General features: G+C 37.3%; 1 protein-coding gene across 9 annotated transcripts in view; it reads left to right on the top strand.

The window, feature by feature from the left end:
• EXOC1 (exocyst complex component 1) overlaps window positions 1-18,660 on the top strand; it is a 32,079-nt gene that overhangs the window by 3,798 nt on the left and 9,621 nt on the right. For 3 of the 9 annotated variants that reach the window (XM_075421958.1, XM_075421959.1, XM_075421960.1), the window contains exons 2-14: window positions 531-664; window positions 1,501-1,631; window positions 3,618-3,777; window positions 4,647-4,667; window positions 5,440-5,627; window positions 6,584-6,811; window positions 7,223-7,355; window positions 7,562-7,671; window positions 8,217-8,261; window positions 11,254-11,403; window positions 12,856-12,961; window positions 16,692-16,736; window positions 17,911-18,074. In XM_075421958.1, coding sequence (XP_075278073.1) covers window positions 541-664; window positions 1,501-1,631; window positions 3,618-3,777; window positions 4,647-4,667; window positions 5,440-5,627; window positions 6,584-6,811; window positions 7,223-7,355; window positions 7,562-7,671; window positions 8,217-8,261; window positions 11,254-11,403; window positions 12,856-12,961; window positions 16,692-16,736; window positions 17,911-18,074 — 1,605 coding nt within the window. In that variant the 5' untranslated portion in view covers window positions 531-540. The remainder of the gene's footprint in view (window positions 1-530; window positions 665-1,500; window positions 1,632-3,617; window positions 3,778-4,646; window positions 4,668-5,439; window positions 5,628-6,583; window positions 6,812-7,222; window positions 7,356-7,561; window positions 7,672-8,216; window positions 8,262-11,253; window positions 11,404-12,855; window positions 12,962-16,691; window positions 16,737-17,910; window positions 18,075-18,660) is intronic. The other 6 variants (XM_075421961.1, XM_075421963.1, XM_075421964.1 and 3 more) reach the window with 6 other exon arrangements.

Here is an 18,660-nt window from a genome sequence, read left to right as displayed (position 1 = left end):
TGAAGGCTTTAGGTGTATTTGAAGGATTCTGGACTTTAAGGTCATCACTGTAGTGGCTTTAGTTTCACATTCTCCATCCTGTCAAATTTTGTGGGCTTTTGTGTTCACTTGTCTTCATACAGGTTTTTACCCGATCCACAGCGTTCATACCCATTCTGAAATTCCACTGCTTAGTGAGGGAGTCTTTTTCTTTCTTTTTATTCCCATTTCAGCTTTTTTTATTAATGCCTCACATTTCCCTTTACTACGAAGCTTTTTGTTCTCCATTAAATTAGGCAGAAGGTTCATCATAGTGTTGATAAATTACAGCTGTCTAACTGAAGTAAGATAGTAAACTTTGTCTTGGACTTTTTCCTAAAGTGGGCTGGTCTTCTACCTATCTGTCATGCTTGTCTAGATTATAATTCATTAAGTTACCTGTAAAATTTAATTTAAAAAAACCTGTAGTTGCTGTAAGTAAATGACTGGTTCTTTTTGTGTGTGTGTGTTAAATGTGCCTGAATGTATTATGACTTCTTAAAATCTTTCAGCTGAGCGAAAATGACTGCAATCAAGCATGCTTTACAGAGGGATATTTTCACTCCCAATGATGAGCGCTTGTTGAGCATTGTGAACGTGTGCAAAGCAGGCAAAAAGAAGAGAAACTGCTTTTTGTGTGCCACAGGTACGTAGTAATGCCACACCGTATTTCTTGTCGTCGCTCTTGTTATTCATTCGGTTGCATTAATCTTGGCTTTGTTTACAGTATGTATTCGTGTCCCATGTGAAACAGGTGCTTTCCATTTCTAATGGAGAAAATCAAGTGTAGCTTTGCTTCTATTGAAAAAAGAAACAAAACCCTGTGGTTTTATTCCCAGATCTCACTGTAATTTGAAATGAAAGAATCAAAATTATTTGTGTGGGACTGGTGGGCTTTGGAAGCAGGCTTTATATAGTGCTTAAAAGGGGATTTTGTAGTCATTTAGGCTGATCACCCTAAATAAAATGCAAAGAAGAGTACTGGCTAGAGTCCAAGGCAGAGGGGTCTGCAAAGGCACAGTAACTGAACTGAGTTCTAATGTTCCTTTGAGTGTATGTGTATTATATGATGTCTCTTCAAATAATTAGGTGCTTTGGGTCGATCTGTCAACAAATTAGCTTGCTAAATTTTTATTTTTGACTGAGGAATCTCAGAAAATGCTTTTGTTCTGACTATAATCTCCAGTTACCTCTGTGCTTTCTCAGTTACGTGGCCATGGTCTGAGGTCTGCTGTATCAAAGAAGTATCTGTAAATTGGGTTCATTACTTCACAAGCTGTGTAGAGATGTGTGTCTGGTTGACTGAGCCTTAAACTGAGCTGTGGATATTGTGGATGAAATTGTTTCAAAGGGTATCTTTTCATCATATAAATATTATCGAGTCTCCCCAGCCAGATAATTCATTTTCGAAGTTGAAGTACAGCAGAAAGAGGTGTTAGTAATTTGTGCAGTTTGAAATTACTCTTTTACTTCATTTAACAGTGACAACGGAACGACCAGTGCAAGTAAACGTGGTGAAAGTGAAAAAATCTGACAAGGGAGATTTCTACAAAAGGCAGACGGCCTGGGCACTCCGAGATCTTGCTGTTGTTGATGCCAAAGATGCTGTTAAAGTATGTGTAACTTTTTTTGGTTTAGTGCTCTGCTCAGAACATCCATTTGGTTTCAAGTTAGAGCTAACTTCCTTGATATTGGCTGTTGTAAAGCTTAGATTTGTAACACAATAATTAGGAATTAGTATGATACATTCCTTTGCTGCTTGTACCTGAATTTTCTGCCAGCCTTTCCAAGGATATAATCCCGGTAAACCGAGTAAGAGTAGTCTAGATATGGTTGAATAGCAATATTCTGAGTATGTGCCCTCTTTGTTGTAATGGCCTCTCACTGACTGCACAGTGCTTGTGCTAAGGACTAGTACTTTTTGTTTGTTTCATGTTTTATGTAAATTCTTACTCCAGGCTTATCTTGAAAAGTTTTGTGACCATCTTACCAATGCCATTGAGCCACATGTAATGCTTGCTGCTACAACACTTAAAACATTCTTAGTGAGCCGTATATAAGCTTTTGAAGGTGAGCTCTTACATCTGTTCTCTAAATCATGACATCGGCCCGTTTGTTGGAAGGCATACAGTCCTGAGGCAGCATTCTTTTCTGTAGAAGAGAGTAACCGATTTTTGATGATTTAAATGAATCTGTTGTCATAAGCTAAGATGTACAAACAGTCAGAGGTGAAAATTCTTCGTCCTGTGATGTCTGGTTTCATGTTCTGTTCACTGGTGATTTGGAAGAACAGTGCAGAAAACTATGACGTTGAAAATTCTTTGTTTTCCCCCCTCCCCAAGTGTAGGTTAAATATGTTTTGTTGTTTGTTATCCACATACGTGTTGACTGGATTTTCCTTGCCATTCCTAAATACTCTGTTGGAGAATTGCTTCTTTGAGGTCAAGGTTCCGTTTAAAATTATACCATCTTTCAGGACTACTTCTTGCAAAACAGAATTCGGTTAACTGTTTTCAGAAATGTGGTGTGACATATAAACCACTCTAAAGAGCGATTTTGAAATTTTCTTTCAAAAAACAAATGCTGAAGGCCATTAGAAGCCGTCAGAAGTGAGGCTGCTAGTGCATCACGTTTTGCTTTCCAGATGTGATCCTGTGCAACTCTTGACACTGGCCTGCCCTGCACCAGTTGTCAGACAGCTCAAATTTTATGCAGTTACACTCTTTATTTAGAAACATGTGGTAGTTATGTTTATCAATATAAGTTACAGAAAAATGCAGAACTACTTTTATTGCACTGTACAGGAAATACCATTTCCCACCACGTGCGGTTTCATGCGCAGCCTTCTTCTGCGGATAGTAATAAGCAGCAGCAGTACTAGTTTTTACAAACAGCGTACAAGTAAGAATTTAACAGGTATCTGAGGCAATAACATTTTTCATCAGAGGGAGCTGGACCTTGTAAAATGCTTGAAATATGACCTTTAAAACAGACTGTTACCAGTTACCGTCCGTAGGGAGTTCATAAGCGGCTGTAGAAAGGACTCTATTCAGTTGTTATCAAAGCAATGTTCTTGTTGGGCAATAAATCTAGCTGAAAATGCTTCTGTAGTAGCTTTTTACCACTAAAATACCAAATGGTCTTTTCTGTCCTGTTCAGTGCTGTTAAATACTGCCATATCTATGAAATATATAAAGGACTCATGATTTTTTTCCCCCTTGCCTATTCCCCGAAGTCTCCTTGAATTACGTTGATATGTTGTCAGTAATTCCAGCTACACAAGGCGTTAGTCATTCTGCGGACAGTGTTTCAGGGCAGATAGCGCTGTCAAACATTTCTTGAAACTTTACAGATCTCTGCATTGTGTGTTATTGTTGCCTTACCTGGCTCGACAAAATACCGTCTTCATAGGGTGGATTCTGGTTTTTCACTTTCGGTGTTTTCCACCAACGCTGGCATGAAGGTGCTATCAGCTGAAGGTTGGCAGCTGCATAATTTTATTTTTATCCTGTCATCTCAGTACTTCAATGAGTAAACAATCTGTGCTGCACGGAGAATCGTTTGACTGTTGAGCCCGTAACCTGTCTCATCTTTCGCAGGAGAATCCGGAATTTGACTTGCATTTTGACAAAGTGTACAAATGGGTTGCAAGCAGCGCGGTGGAAAAGAACACCTTCATTTCGTGTATCTGGAAACTCAATCAGAGATATCTTAGGAAGAAGATTGACTTTATTAACGTTAGTTCACAGCTTTTGGAAGGTAAATTTCTGTAACTGTATGTAAAGCATAAAGTTTAGTAATTATTGATGTAACATAGGTATACTAAAAAAAAAAAAATCTTAATCCTGATGGTTTTTTCCTGTTCAATTTTGTTCTTTTGCATTTTCTAAGTCTTCAGATAAACACAGTAACTAGATAACAGATTTTCTGTTAGAGAACTGAGACAAAATACTTCATTAATGGAGTTCTAAATCTTGATAAGCTGATTGTATTTCTAAGACATACTGTTTCTTAAACAAAATCTACCTGCAAGATCTGGTAGGTCTAAATGTGTAATCAATCTGCTTTTGTTCCCATTTGAATTTCCCCTGAATTAGAAAAATGCTTTAAAAAGTGGCACTTTAGTAGCATGCTAAACGTTATATGAGGTTTTATATGAGATTTCTAGTTTATAAACTGTGAAGCATGTGTGAAATTCTACTGGATCCTACTACAGTTTGTGACTGATTAGTTGCTAAGAAGGTGTTGTATCTTGTTTGCTCATGCTGTGTTACGTATTTTTACTGCCACGTTATCTTTAAATAGTTACATTTTTTTTTTTAGTAAAGCCTAGTAGGTAAGCATATCTCGTGTTGAGTCTCTCAGAAGTGGCTGAACTTGATATTAGATACTAGACTGGCTTGTGAGGAAGAATGTGAAATAGAAATATAAAACAGGCAGGATGGCGTTTCTGTAATGTGGTGTTGACTGAAATTTGCTTTTAACCAACTTCTTAACTTTTCAAGTTCGTGCAATAATAAAAGATTCAAACTTACTGCCACTGAAAAGCATACGCACTGTTCATGCTTTGTCTAGCTAACATTCTCTGCTTCCTTTCCTCTGCTTTTCCATACCTTTTAATTCTTCAGAACTGCCTAAAGTTGCAGAAGGTGCGTAACACCTTTTTCCTTTATTCTGCTTTGTAAGCAATTTTTCTTAAATAATATGCTTTTTTTTTAAAAAAAAAAAAAGAGTGCTTTGGATAGCTTAGGAAGTTGCTAGAGATAAGAGATGTTTCACATGTCCTACGTGTTTTCTGGCTGGACTGCGTTAATGTTCAGTAAATCGTTTGTCAGCCTGTGAATGGCTTGTTGAATTCAGTAAGCACTGCCATGAGAAATCATAGCTCATGAAAACGTTGTTACATAATTTTCACTTATCTCAGTACCGATTGTCCTGCTGTGAAACTTACCTTGAGCATCAAGATATTTTTTTTTATTTATTCAGTGATCTATTTCTTAATGAACTTTAGTATGTTTCCCTTATGCTCTCTCTACCAAATGAAAGAGTCTAACTTCTACTGAACTTCTGCTAGTGTAATACACTGATATATTCTGATCTTGATTACCAGCGTGACAGGTGAATAAAGGGAGACAGTATGTCCCTTTGTACATGCAGTAGAGGAAGGTGGCTCCTTGTATTTTGTTTATGTTGTGTAATTTGGGAAGCATCACTGTTGGGAACCAGTTCTGGGAGTCTTTATAATAAAGCCCATGGAAGACTGAGACTTGAAAAAAAGTGTATGTAGGTAGCAGGTGTTTGCTGTGAAAGTTGTTTAATGGATTAGTTTACTTAAAGATAGTGGAACATACTTAAGTACTCTTAAAATGCTTGTGACTTTCTGCACTTGATAATGTGTTTTATTTCCCTTCCCTACATAAGAATCCGTTCCAAGTGGAGAGAATCAAAGTGTAGCAGGAGGTGATGAAGAAGCTGTCGATGAATACCAGGAGTTAAATGCAAGAGAGGAACAGGATATTGAAATAATGATGGAAGGGTGTGAATACGCTATTTCTAATGCCGAAGCCTTTGCAGAGAAGTTGTCGAGAGAGCTACAAGTGCTAGACGGGGTAAACATTTCTTCTAACGTACAGCATGTTGACACGTTGAACTGTTTTCATTGACACTGACTACGTAGTGTACTTTGAAAAGGTAGCTAACATATTCTGCCACATATTTAAATATAAACATATATCTGCTCCTAAGCAGAGCTACATCCTCTCTATTATCAGATTTTAAAGATCTTCAGCTTTGCTCTTTACCTTCCAGACCTTCTGGGTTGAGTCGCAAGCTTTCAAATGAGGCATTGAGAAGAAAAAATGGAGGCGTTCTGCACATACCTTTCTTGAAGGCAGGGGTGCAGGGAGAGAGAGAATAGATGTTCATGTCCATGGATGTGAACCGTTACACCTGAAATACTACTCTGTGTAACTGGGAAACTGGCTTAGTCTAATGGTGTGGCAATATTTGGCTGTCAGAAACAGTACCATATTGTTTGCTATTTTGCTTTTTAAACAACCCAACATTCTAGAGGTCACTTGAAAAAAGAGATTGTCAAGTTCGATGTTTCTCTTATATTTTGAAAACGGCTGTTACTATAGAGATCATAGGATCATTAAGGTTGGAGAAGACCTCGAAGATCATCAAGTCCAACTGTCGAAATCTTGCAACAGAAAATGTGATCTCATTATCTAAGCTGTTTTTCTGGAACTAAAAATGTTCCAGTATAGAAGGGATTATTGTTTGGGTTTTGGCTTTGTGCAGATCAATACTGCAATTCTAAGAATTTCAGCAAAGCTTTGGTTTTGTATCTTTTCTTTATGAAATAAAGAAGTGTCAGACTGAAGGACTGCTGTGTTCAATAACATTTTGAATGAGAAGTACTACAAGCTTACATGGTTTTATCTCTTTCTTCAGGCATTTTGGAAAGTGTTTATCAGACAGTAATGGAGACAGAAGAGATAGCAGAATGCTTTTGAGATACAAAAATGTCTCTTAAAATGTTCTGGCTTAATTTTCTGTACAGGCAAATATCCAGTCGATTATGGCCTCGGAGAAGCAGGTGAATATCTTGATGAAGTTGCTGGACGAAGCTCTAAAGGAAGTTGACCAAATTGAGCTAAAGTTGAGCAGTTATGAAGAAATGCTTCAGAGCGTGAAAGAGCAAATGGATCAAATTTCAGAGAGCAACCACCTAATCCATCTCAGCAACACAAATAATGTGAAGCTGCTGTCAGAGATAGAGTTCTTGGTGGTAGGCATTTTTATTGTGTTTTTTTATGGTTGTTTGTCAGGTATAAAATTCTTTTAGGGTGCTACCCTCTTTAGCAACCGTATATGAGGTTAATTTAAAATAATAAGTTTATTTTTCTGTTTTATTATTGCACTAATTTCAGTAAGTTTTTATAGTGATGGAGTTATATTTATCATTCTTGGTTCAGCAGCATAGCAGACTAACCTGCTTATGGATAAGCACTGGAACAGACTGCCCAGGGAAGTGGTGGAGGTATTTAAAAGACATGTAGACGTGGCACTTGGGGACATGGTTTAGTGGTGGACTTGGCAGTGTTAGGTTGGCGGTTGAACTGGATGATCTTAAGGGTCTTTACACATCTAAATGATTCTGTGTTTCTATTCTATGAAAATACTTTCTGTTATTTTGTAGAATCACATGGATTTGGCTAAAGGTCATATAAAGGCCCTTCAGGAGGGAGATCTGACGTCTTCTCGAGGCATTGAGGCCTGCACTAATGCAGCAGATGCCCTTCTGCAGTGTATGAACGTAGCTCTTCGTCCAGGTAATGTTTTTGTTAGACTACAGTCTAACAAGATTTATTATAGTAGTGCCTCTACTGTATGTGCCCTTCCAATTAGTCTCAGATTTTGGTTCTGTAGATTGAGGGAATTGTGACCTCTGATCCTTTTGGTTCCCACGTACGATATATTACTATATATTTTTACTATATATTTTGTACTCTGTGAAGTCTTTTTTTTTTTTTTTTAGGACATGATATGCTTCATGCAGTGAAACAGCAGCAGCAGCGGTTTAGTGACTTGCGTGAGCAATTTGCACGGAGGCTTGCCAGTCATTTGAACAGCGTATTTGTTCAGCAGGTATTATTTCTTACTATTTTACATGAAATTTTCAGTCACAAACTTCTCCTGAGAAGAAAACCAATCCACCTAAAATTGGACAAGTTCTGTGATGTAATCAGTAAATGAATGGACTGCTAGAGACATTTCAGCCAGAGATACTACTGAGCGTACCAAACTCCACTTGCCTACAGACGTCTCTTACGTTCAAAGAACCCCACCTCTCTTTAGTGGGTTTGCTATCTGAATTAAACGCATTGTGTGATATCTAAGGATTTATTTTAATTGTAAGGCTTGATTAATTGAGGAAAAAAAGCAGTGCTTTGTTTTTTTTTTTTTAAGGGTGTCAGAGGCTGAGAACAGTGGAGTTCTTGCTGTCTGAACTTCAAGGGCCATAAAAAACCCCAAAACATACAAAGTGAACTGTCTAAACCTTACTTTTGAGAACTAACTTGAAATATTCAGAAATCATAGTCCTGAGACGGTTTCCTAAAGTCTGGATGTCTTTTTTAGCATAATTTTTTTTAATTTCTGTATTTTTTTATCTCCAATCTTGGTTTACTCAGACCCTCCTTCAACTCTGTAACAGGTCCTGCTATCTTTCAGTTCCAGTGAGTACATCAGGTTTGATACAGGCTTTTCTAACTGATTTTTCTGAGCTTGACTTACCTAACTAGCAGCTGCATTTTTGGCTTTACAAAAAGGAATTTATCCTTACCAGTTGCAGAGCATTAGACTTAACGCCCCTTCTCAGTTCCGTTCTTTTTATCAGCGCTCAAGCTTTGTTTATCTGTTTATGAGCTAACATTCCTCTGATGTGAGCTCCAGAAATTGCTAAGAGACAGATCGAGATGGAGGGAGGAAAAATATTTTCAGGAAATTGTAATATGTGTACTGTACAGATACAGCAATTGTGTGAAATTGTAATATTTGTAAATAAAAAATAATTCGGTTTTTATACATCTTAGTGCAATCAAAGCTTTAGAAGTTTTTGTTTTTATGTATTAGACTGTGTGCAGAAAATGGAATAGAGTTTTGCTGGATAATTGTGTAGAAAATTGCATTTGAGAGTACAAGCCTGGCTTTCTATGGCAAAGATAAGTGCTTCCTACGTTTTCTTCACTTCATGGAAGAATTCCAGTTCTGCAGCATTTTAAACTTTTTGCCTTTAGTTTCTGTTTTTAAGAGGGTAATGTTTCTCCTGTTACTTTTTGTATTTTGAAATACTGAGCGCAGACAATGTGTCCGGCCTCTAAATGAGCAAGTAGAAGCTACATTGTGTAAGCCCTCTGTAAATGCATTCACAAAGTGGGAATGAAAGTGGTTGTTTAACAGAACGCCTTTTCTGAGGATTTTATTTTTTGAAATGGTAAGAGATTATGATTACTCTGTAATACTACGTGTAGGAGATTCAGTACTTCTACAGAGACTTTTCAGTGCTATTGAGAATGCTGTTACCAATTTGCAATTTTTGTTTTTATTTTCTTTTTAAATGCTGGTAGTAATAGTGGCCTCACATTATATTTCATATAAACTTGCCCTCTGAAAAGTTTTGGCTTGCTGTTAGCTGCGAGGTATGAATCAGCAGATAAAAGATATGACCTTGCTGCAAGGTTAAGCAGGAAGAATTCGTTAACTGCAAGAGGTGAACCTCTGCAAAGCCTTTTTGCTTGTTATGAAAGAAAAAAAGAAGTTTGTATACTTCATTTTGAGGTACAGATCGAAGTGTTGGAGATAAAACAGACTTTTGTATTATCTTACTAAAATGACCGTGTTTTATTAGTCTGATGAATAGAATACAGCAATTTCTCAGTCCCATGTTTTTTTGAAAAGTCTAACTGGAATACTTTGTTACCTGTAACATCTGAAAAGTTGCATTATTTGTTTAGAATGTTTCTTTAAAAAACAATCAAAGCACTTCAGAAAACACTAAGGCAGAAAAAGATTTCTAAATTAAAATGGCAACTGAAAACAGGGTGATGTCTAGGCAGCTGCTAATACAAGCAAGACATGTACTGATTTGGAACTCATTAGATGGAAAACCAAAACTGCGTTGACATTTCAGCCAAAATATTATTGTCTTAGAAGTATGAAATTGTGTTTTCTTTTAAAAGGAAACAAACCCAATGCTGTGATGCAAACTACTATTGTAAGTTAATAAGGTGCTTCATCTCCTTTACATTAAAATAAGTCTTAAAAATTTTAAACAGAAATGCAACTTTGGATTGCTGTTCACTGCAGTGTGAAAAAACTGTTTGTAGTAACCGTTACTAACAGTTGGTGTAGTTGTCTTTATTGTGTCCTAATAATTGATTAACCATACTGTGTGTCTATAACTTTTTTTTTTTTAGCAATCACATTCATCATTTAATTAAAAGGCAACTCTGGGCTTTCTGCCTTTGAAATATGAAATAGTTCGAAGCTTTGAAACTACGAAAAAGTTGAATAACAAGCTTGCAGTACCATGTGGTAACGGTTAGCATAAAGGTGTATGTAGAGGAAGCCTGTTAATTAGGTGGATGCCTAGAAGCTCCATAATCTTTTGGAGCAGACTTGAGCAGGACATAATTTAGGACAACCAGGATGATTAGTTGTGTGGAAAAGTTGGTTTGGAGAGAGAAATTTTATCTTGGGAGGGGATTTGTCATCTAGCTTTATGAAGAATGCGAATACTAAACAAAAATAAAAGTTGTGTGTAATACAGGGACATGAATAAAATTGCTAGATGAAAGAAGCAATAAATAGCTGATAGCTGAGTATTTCCTAGCAGTAATATGAACTGGCTTTTGGACTGGCTTAGTTGAAGACAGCTGTGAAAGTCACCAGGTAAATTACCTTAAATTATAATGAGCCTGAACATTAAAATGCATGCTGTAGGAATGCTGCACACCAGGGGATAGGAGAGAGAACCATAAATGGTTTTCCATATCTAGTTTTTATAAAATATTTGCTGAAAATATTTGCTGTATGCCTGCCCAGAAGCACACACAGTACCGAGCATGACCTCAGAAATCACAGCAGCTGCACTGTGGCTGATGCTTGGTGGGATTCCAGTGCCAAATTACGTGTTGCAATAAATACACTTTACGAAGTTAGGTTTTTGTTGGAATCAGATGACAAGATTGCTTTTACAAGGGAGATTAACAGTGTGACCCTTTCCCATTGTCTGTGAGAATAAATGAGTGAAGTTGTCTAGGACTCGTTTCTTTGGGTCCATTTGTGTCTCCGCTTGTGTAGTTAAGAGAACAGGACTTAAAGTAAGTGCGTGTTCATGCTGGATACAAAAAAGAATTCCAGCTTTATTCAGAAGCTGGCATGTTTGCATTGTGTTAGTTAGTAATGGCTAGTCTTTTACAAATAATACCAAGACTGGTATTGTCATTTTTTTTGAAACAAAGTCTGTGAATGTTTGGTGGAAGCTTTTAGGGCTTGACTGAAACTGATTAGTGCCCAATACAATAGAGAAGGATGAGCCAAAGTTGCTTTAGTTTTGACTGTGTGATCCAAACTGGCTTCTGTTCCAACCTGAAGACTTGCAGAAGCAGTTTTTAAACTGTATAGCCTATTTTCTCTTTTTTCACTTGAATACTTTCTCTTACCGAGGGTCACGATCAGAGCTCTACTCTCGCCCAGCACTCTGCTGAATTGACGTTGCCCAATCACCATCCATTTCACAGAGATTTACTTCGATACGCTAAGCTGATGGAGTGGCTCAAGAACACAGATTATGGAAAATACGAAGGGCTAACAAAGGTCTGTGAAGTGCTCAAATGATGCTAGAGAATGTATATCATACACTATTTTTGAGAGTCAGAAGAATTACCTCTGTGTGTGTCTATGTGCATGTCCTTTCAATATTCCTTTTCTATTAAGTTTAATTCACTGCTCCTCTGTTCTTGTTCCTCTTTGGAACAGGAAACTTCAATTTTTGGCATCTGTTGTATCCTGTGTTTGTTTTTTTTTTCTCCAAGATTATATGTCTCTCTTCTGAAGTATCATAAGATAATAATATCTATGTGAAGCAGGTTTGCCGTTTTACAGTCTAGTAAGAATAATAATTAAGCTATTTTCATGTTGATGTGCTTATTGCTTATGTGATAGCTTCATTGCAAGAGGCCTTCATTTCACTTGGGAATATCAAAAACTTCAGAGGTCTCTTGTAAAGCAGATATATATAAAGCCAAAATGTTTTTATTTTATATGTAACTTTTAACTACCTTGTTTAAAACTGACATGGAGTGAAAAAATTACTACATAAGTGTAGAAAATGTTTAGACAGAAATCAAGGGAAAGTTAGCCTGTACAGAGCAAGTCGTCTTTAATGAAAGTACTGTTGTTCTTAAAAACTCAACCATGGAGGATTTAAATTACTCTTAAAATGGCTTTGAAATAGTTGTTCTTTTGCCTTCAGTGTAAGGCAAATAGTCAATGAATGGTTGACATTTTTGTGATCTTTTAATTAAAAAATTGGGATACTTATGTGTAATAAGCAACAATTTTGAAGAACGTAGGAAAAAATTCTTGGGTGATCTTTGTAACCTTTGTACTAAAAATCTAAGCAAAGCAGATAATCTTCAAACTTAATTTCAGTTGTCGTGCCTCATGTCTTTTTAAAACTTGAGCTTGTTTTTGGCACCGTTGCAAACAAATGATTTTGGGACTGACTGAAGCTTGTAGTAAGTTGGCACAGAGTTTGTGCACCCCAAAGTTTTCTGGTCTTTTGTTTCCCTTGTAAAAATAGCAGTACGGGAGGTCACGTACTCAGGAAGATGTGAAGATGTGTAGGAATGGCATCCTGTTTGCTTTTTCTGGGCATAGTAAGAGTCTGGTAAAAGAGGCTGTAGAGAAGGGTGCTGAATTCTGTCCGTTCTACCCTTGAACTGAATTCTGTGATGCTCTGCCACTAGCAAGCCTATTTGTATGCACTACATTGCGTATCTTTCATTATGGAGGAGGAGTAGCAGTTTCTGATCGATCCTCAATGAACTCACTAGGAAAATTAGTGTGACCAGCTTAAATACCATGAATATATTTTTGTGCATGCTACGTAAATATATAAATACAGATACAGTCCAAAACAGTTTGTAATTTAGTGGAACTTACGTAGTTGCTGCTTTTGTTGGTTTTTAATATCTATTGAACTGTAATAGAACAAAGTGAATATGTATACCTGTTAACTAACTTTACTTTTTTTTGTTTTTTAAGAATTATATGGATTATTTATCACGACTATATGAAAGGGAAATAAAAGATTTCTTTGAAGTTGCCAAGATCAAGATGACGGGCACAACTAGAGAAGGAAAAAAGTTTGGTAAGCTTCCAGGAGGCATATATCTTGCTTGGAGTCTTACCATTTGCTTATAAAGACTCATTACAACACCTTGGGCAAATTTTAAAATGGTGTCACATTCTTTATTTTTGGCAAGATGGAAGAAGTTGGATGAAAAATACAGTTGGCAAAACTTCTGAATTTCACAAGGCCAAAATAGCACAATGGAAATCTTGTGAAATCGGTCAAGATACAAGGATAAAATATTATATTTTTCAGATTTTCAAATCTGCACTCAGTTTTTAATGAACTACCAACTATATTTTATTACTTGACATATTCTGCTTTATTGCTGGAACAAATCTGAAAAATAAGCTCTTGTAATTAAAGGAAGATTGGGCAGCACATATGTGTATTCCTTCTGCTACTACTTCTGCCTTTAATAAGTTTTGGGTGGATTTTGGAGAAGCTAATTCTGCCTGAGGAAACTTGTGTATTTCATTGTTTTCAGTGGGATTTACCTGCGTAGTCTGAGACTAGAAATCATACTTTGTTGTAGGCCTTTCTGTTTAAGGGGGCATGTATTCCTGCTGGGGTTAAATAGTCTAATGTCAGTATGGAAGTGAAGCTTTGTTAAAAAAATAATCTGAATACTTGGAAAGCAACAGTGATATAGGTGTATTTGTATATTGGCTATTCTGTATTTTAAAGTGCGCTGTTTCAAAACTTGTTTAAAATATAAATATTTGCCACATTTCACCAGTTTCCAGGTTATAAATTCAGAAACGATGTGCAGCTTTAACTAGTACATTCTGTTATGCCTATTTTGGGTCCTGAACTTCGGCTTTGAAGTAGAGAACAGAAAAAAGTAATGACAGGAAGAAAGGAGGAGAGTGGTGAGTGTGACTGAGGGAGGGGGAAGCTGGAAAGAGAAGTCTTGGCAAGCGTGGACATGGAGAGCAAGTGGTGCCATAATGTGTCAGAACAATTAAATTCATAAGTATTGAAAAAGAGTTGGGGCTGTTCAGCCTGGAGAAGAGAAGGCTCCAGAGTGACCTTAGAGCAGCTGCCAGTGCCTGAAGGGGCCTACAGGAAGGATGGAGAGGGGCTTTTCACAAGGGTGTGCAGTGATAGGACAAGGGGGAACGGCTCTAAACTAAAAGAGGGCAGATTTAGATCAGATATTAGGAAGAAATTCTTCCCCATGAGGGTGGTGAAACCCCGGCCCGGGTTGCCCAGAGAAGCTGTGGCTGCCCCCTCCCTGGCAGTGTTCAAGGCCAGGTTGGATGGAGCTCCGAGCAACCTGGTCTGGTGGAAGATGTCCCTGCTCATGGCGGGGGGGTTGGAACCAGATGGTCTTTAAGGTCCCTTCCAACCCAAACCATTCTATGATTCTATAAAATATTTTTTTCAAGAACAAAATGCTTTATTCTCATATAAACTGATTTCTATAACATTCTAAACACTTTATCCTGGCACTTCCTTTGTGATTTGCATGTGTGAGGAGGCAGCTTTTGTAGCGATTTCCTAACTTCTGTAAATGTTACGGAGTGATCAGGCATTTTGGAGAAAGAGGTCCTTTGGTTCATAAGCCTGAGAGCTGCACCTTGAGAAGGCTTCTGTTGTGTATTTGTGCAAACCTCAAGCATGTTTGAACCTTGCACAGAATAGTAAAGGAGGAGAGTAGCAAAAGTCTTTTTTAGCCAGTTCTGTTTGTTTGATTTCTTCGGTAATATTACATTTTCACAATCATACAAAGAGTATGTTTATGATTAAGTCTTGCTGGTGAGTGACTGACATGCAAAACTTGACCCAAATGCCCAGTCCTCTGAAAACTGGTAGGAAGTAGGCACAAAAACAAAACTGGAAGCTGTATCCAATGGAGGCTCTCCTACTATTATGAATGTTTATGAATGGTAATTAAACTGTTAAGTAATGGTTATCAGTGGCCACATATGTGAGGCCACAGGCAAATCTGACAATGAATCGGGTCACAAAAACTTCAGTCCTCAGTACTAATCTTATAAAGAAGGAAAGCAAATGATGTATGTTTAAAAAGCTGTTCCTTGTATAAATATGGTTTCATTTCACCATATAAATATCAAGTTATGTATTTGTTTTATAACAGCTTATAATGGTGTGTAATTTGAAAGGCTTCTGTGTTGAAGATAGTGGTTGTACCGTTACTAGTTCCACATTAATGCAAAACACATCACTTCTTAATAATAAACTTATTTAAGGAATAGTATAGGTGCATAATGCTCCTGTTGTACTCAGACACTAAAGGTGACCTGTTTCCAAGCTGTGCTGGTGTGTGTTCTTGCCTTTTTTTTGTGCTTTGGGAATAGCACTGCTGTTTGAACGCCTCAAACGCAGAGGGGATGCTGGGAGGATTCTGGCATTCTGTGCTAGTGCAAGGTTCTCTGTCTGCATTTTTATGGCAAAAAAATCTGGGTCGTGAGCATTCACACTTGTCTTAAGCAGTCTTTTGTTTCTTTTTTTTCTTTTTTTCCGATGAAGCCAATACTTTGATACTTAAATACCATAAAATCAATGTGGGAAAGAGTGCTACTGCTGTCATATGTGTATATGATGTGGCTTCTCAGAAGCCACTGTGGCTCCTCTGGTTGTCCAGGGCCCGATCTTTGCCTGTAGTTCTTCTCATTCGGTGATACAGTCCTGGGCGTTTGGAAATTGAGGACAATAAAGAAGTCAGACCGATGCATGTGGCAAATATACCAGGCCTAAACTTTTTAATTCAAAAACTGCCAAAACCCCTAAGATCTGAAAACTAGGCTGGATTTGAATTCGCATTTGATGTTATAATTGTCAGTAGTGTTGCCTACTTGAGAATGTCTGGTATTTAAGACATGTTTGTGGCATTTAGAAGTATTTACTCATTCTATTACAGTAGGTTCTGCTTGCCTGCTCCATTTTGGGGGGCTTGTAGCATCCATCCTCATCAAGACCTTCTTAATACCACATACTGCTTTTAGTGTATGTATGCAAATGCCTTTTACTGGTTAGGGATTCTCTTATTTATTACAAATGCCCGTTTACTCTAAATTTCATATTGAAGTCCACTTGAGGAAACTGTTTTATTCTACAGAAAAGCAGCAAAAAATAAAAAAACTCCTTGTAAATTTTTTTTACTATGTATTTATTGTTTCCATCCTCTCTGAATTTGCAGTCATCAATTTTTGGTGCAGCATGAATACAAAAGATGTATTCTCTATGTAACCATCCTGATTTGCAAACGACAGAAAAGGTTAGCCAGTCTTACTGCCGATATGAATGATTTTGCAGTATTGGTGTGTTTTTTAAATTGCAGAGGTGGACAATTTCTCTGACTCAGTACAAAACGACGTAAATACATTTTAATTTCTTCATGCCTGTTATCGATGTGATGATTGATCTTGGAAACTGAGTCTTTTGCAATATTAACTCTGACAAATAAAACCCCAATTTAATGGACTTCTCCATTTGGGACAGCTTAAATACATGTTATCAGAAATGTTCTTTGAACACACTGTATAAGAAAAAGTAAAGTTTAATACCTAGAAACTGACTCTGTGTTCCATGTAGCTTAGATACTGGATTTCTGGAATAGCACCTCTCCAACTAAATGTGTTTGCAATGTAGTTACTTGCTGCTTACAGTTCTCTGCATGTTTCTTTCCAGTTAGAGCTTAACTTGCATCTTGTGCATGGTTTGTGCAAACTGCATTTTAACTTGTCTTTGTCTTTGATGCTTGCAACCTAATCCATCCCAGCTACACTGCCTCGAAAAGAAAGTGCTGTCAAACAGGAAACTGAGAGTGAGTATAACTAGTTGCGTTAGTTGGTATTGTCAATGCATGTGTGTCAATGTAAAGATGTGGTGCTGCCTCATGGAGAATCGACCTAACACTGAAGCACTCCGTTCAGAATGAAATGAGCATTAGCAGAATCATTGGTTTTGCCAGGCAAAAATGAAGCGCAGCTAAAGTGGCCCAGCATAGAAGTTGAGAAGGTTCGCAGGTAAAGGCAACGTCTTTTGGTTTACCCGTGCTACTGGTGGATCTAAAAAATATGCTTGTGCCGGAGAGCTTGTCGTAGTTTTCTAACTCTTCCAGTAGTTTGAGGTAATGACTTTTATTAGATCTATAGACTTTGTCTTGTTTGTGTCCCTAGACTAGATACCAGCATAGCAGTTAAAGGAAACTTGCAGGATTGCTTTTAAGTTTCTTTGTGCTTGAGACATGAGAAGTTTACGTGGAGGTCAAATCTTGAAGATTTCTTGGTCTTTTTTTGTTACTGGCTTTCTCCATCCTGTTCCAGCATCTCTCCAAATTTGGGAAACAGTAAAAATACATGCTCCTCACCTAGGAGAAGGCCTCACAATATCAGGAAGAAATGTCTGAATGTTAATTATAGTGAAAAGGAAGGGGCAGCATCAGCAGTAGAGTTACTGTGGGATTGCAGATTCAGCAAAACAGCTGGAGCAAACTGTGTAGACAAAAGGATGTTAACAGCAGAAAGATCAAGTTCAAGATGGAAAAGTGCCTGTGTGTAAATAAAGCTTCCTCCCCCCTTGAGGATTAATTCTTCTGCTTGTGGCAGCCTTTGCCCAAAGTGCATTTACAAAGATCATAACCGGTCTTTGCTTCCATGCTTTCAAGGAGAAAATCCCAGTGTTCCTATATTTCACTATCCCAGTGTTCCTATATTTCACAGTTTTGTTCCTTTTATACTTTTTTCCATACTTTACATTGAGGACCTATATAGCTTCATTGTACTTTGGAACTTGCTGAAGTATTTCAGTTACCATGTAACAAGAACAGAATGTGTTTATAGCAAAAGCATTTGCAACTTAGACAAAAATTGCGTTGTTTGACCTTAGTGTAGGACTACTAGCAATTCTTGATCTCGTACATTCTGTAATGAACCTGTTCTTCTTGAGTATTTTATTCTGCCTTTGCTTCCCTCCTTCATAGTGTCTTTATTTCACAGGTCTTCATGGAAGCTCTGGAAAATTGACTGGGTCCACTTCTAGCCTAAATAAACTCTCTGTTCAGAGTTCGGGAAACCGTAGGTCTCAGTCATCCTCGCTGCTGGATATGGGAAACATGTCTGCCTCCGACCTTGATGTGGCTGACAGAACGAAATTCGATAAGGTAAAGCCAAAATGTTGCATAGGATTTCTGCTTGGTTTTGTATTAGAAGCATCTTGCTTATCCTTCTTACATAGTTTAAAAATCTGTACTGTTTAAATCTCAAAACATCCCAATTTCAAATTCTGTATTCACCACACATCTAATAACGGCAGTTTCTAAGAAATATGTAGATCAGAGTATTATTCTCTGATTGTAAGATTCCATTTAGTTCCTTTATATGCTGTGTGTGATCTGTAAAGAATATCAAGCATAAAAAATAGCCTATTAATTTCAATTCTGATATGCATTTTTAAGCAAATAGGACTTGAACTGATGGATTCTTCAACTGATTTTTTTTTTTCTCAGTACAAATATTCACGTGTTCTGTCGCATTTTGCCAGTATGTAAGCAAAAGTGAAAGATAAATTACAGTTGTCTTCTAGCCAGGACTTGAGCATGGCCTTAAATTCTTACTTGTACTGGTTTCACATCAGAGTTGTTATGAGTTTTCAGCTTTAACCAATGGCACTAAGTAGTTACTGGACTGTCCTCAAGTTCTGTTTAAAAACCTGCTGTCCTTAGCATCTGTGTTGTTTTGGTTTTTTTT

The sequence above is a fragment of the Opisthocomus hoazin genome, chromosome 5, assembly GCF_030867145.1.
Source record: "Opisthocomus hoazin isolate bOpiHoa1 chromosome 5, bOpiHoa1.hap1, whole genome shotgun sequence".
Lineage (NCBI taxonomy): Eukaryota > Metazoa > Chordata > Aves > Opisthocomiformes > Opisthocomidae > Opisthocomus > Opisthocomus hoazin.
Note: the sequence above shows the minus strand (reverse complement) of the source record. Positions and strands in the feature narration are given on the sequence as shown.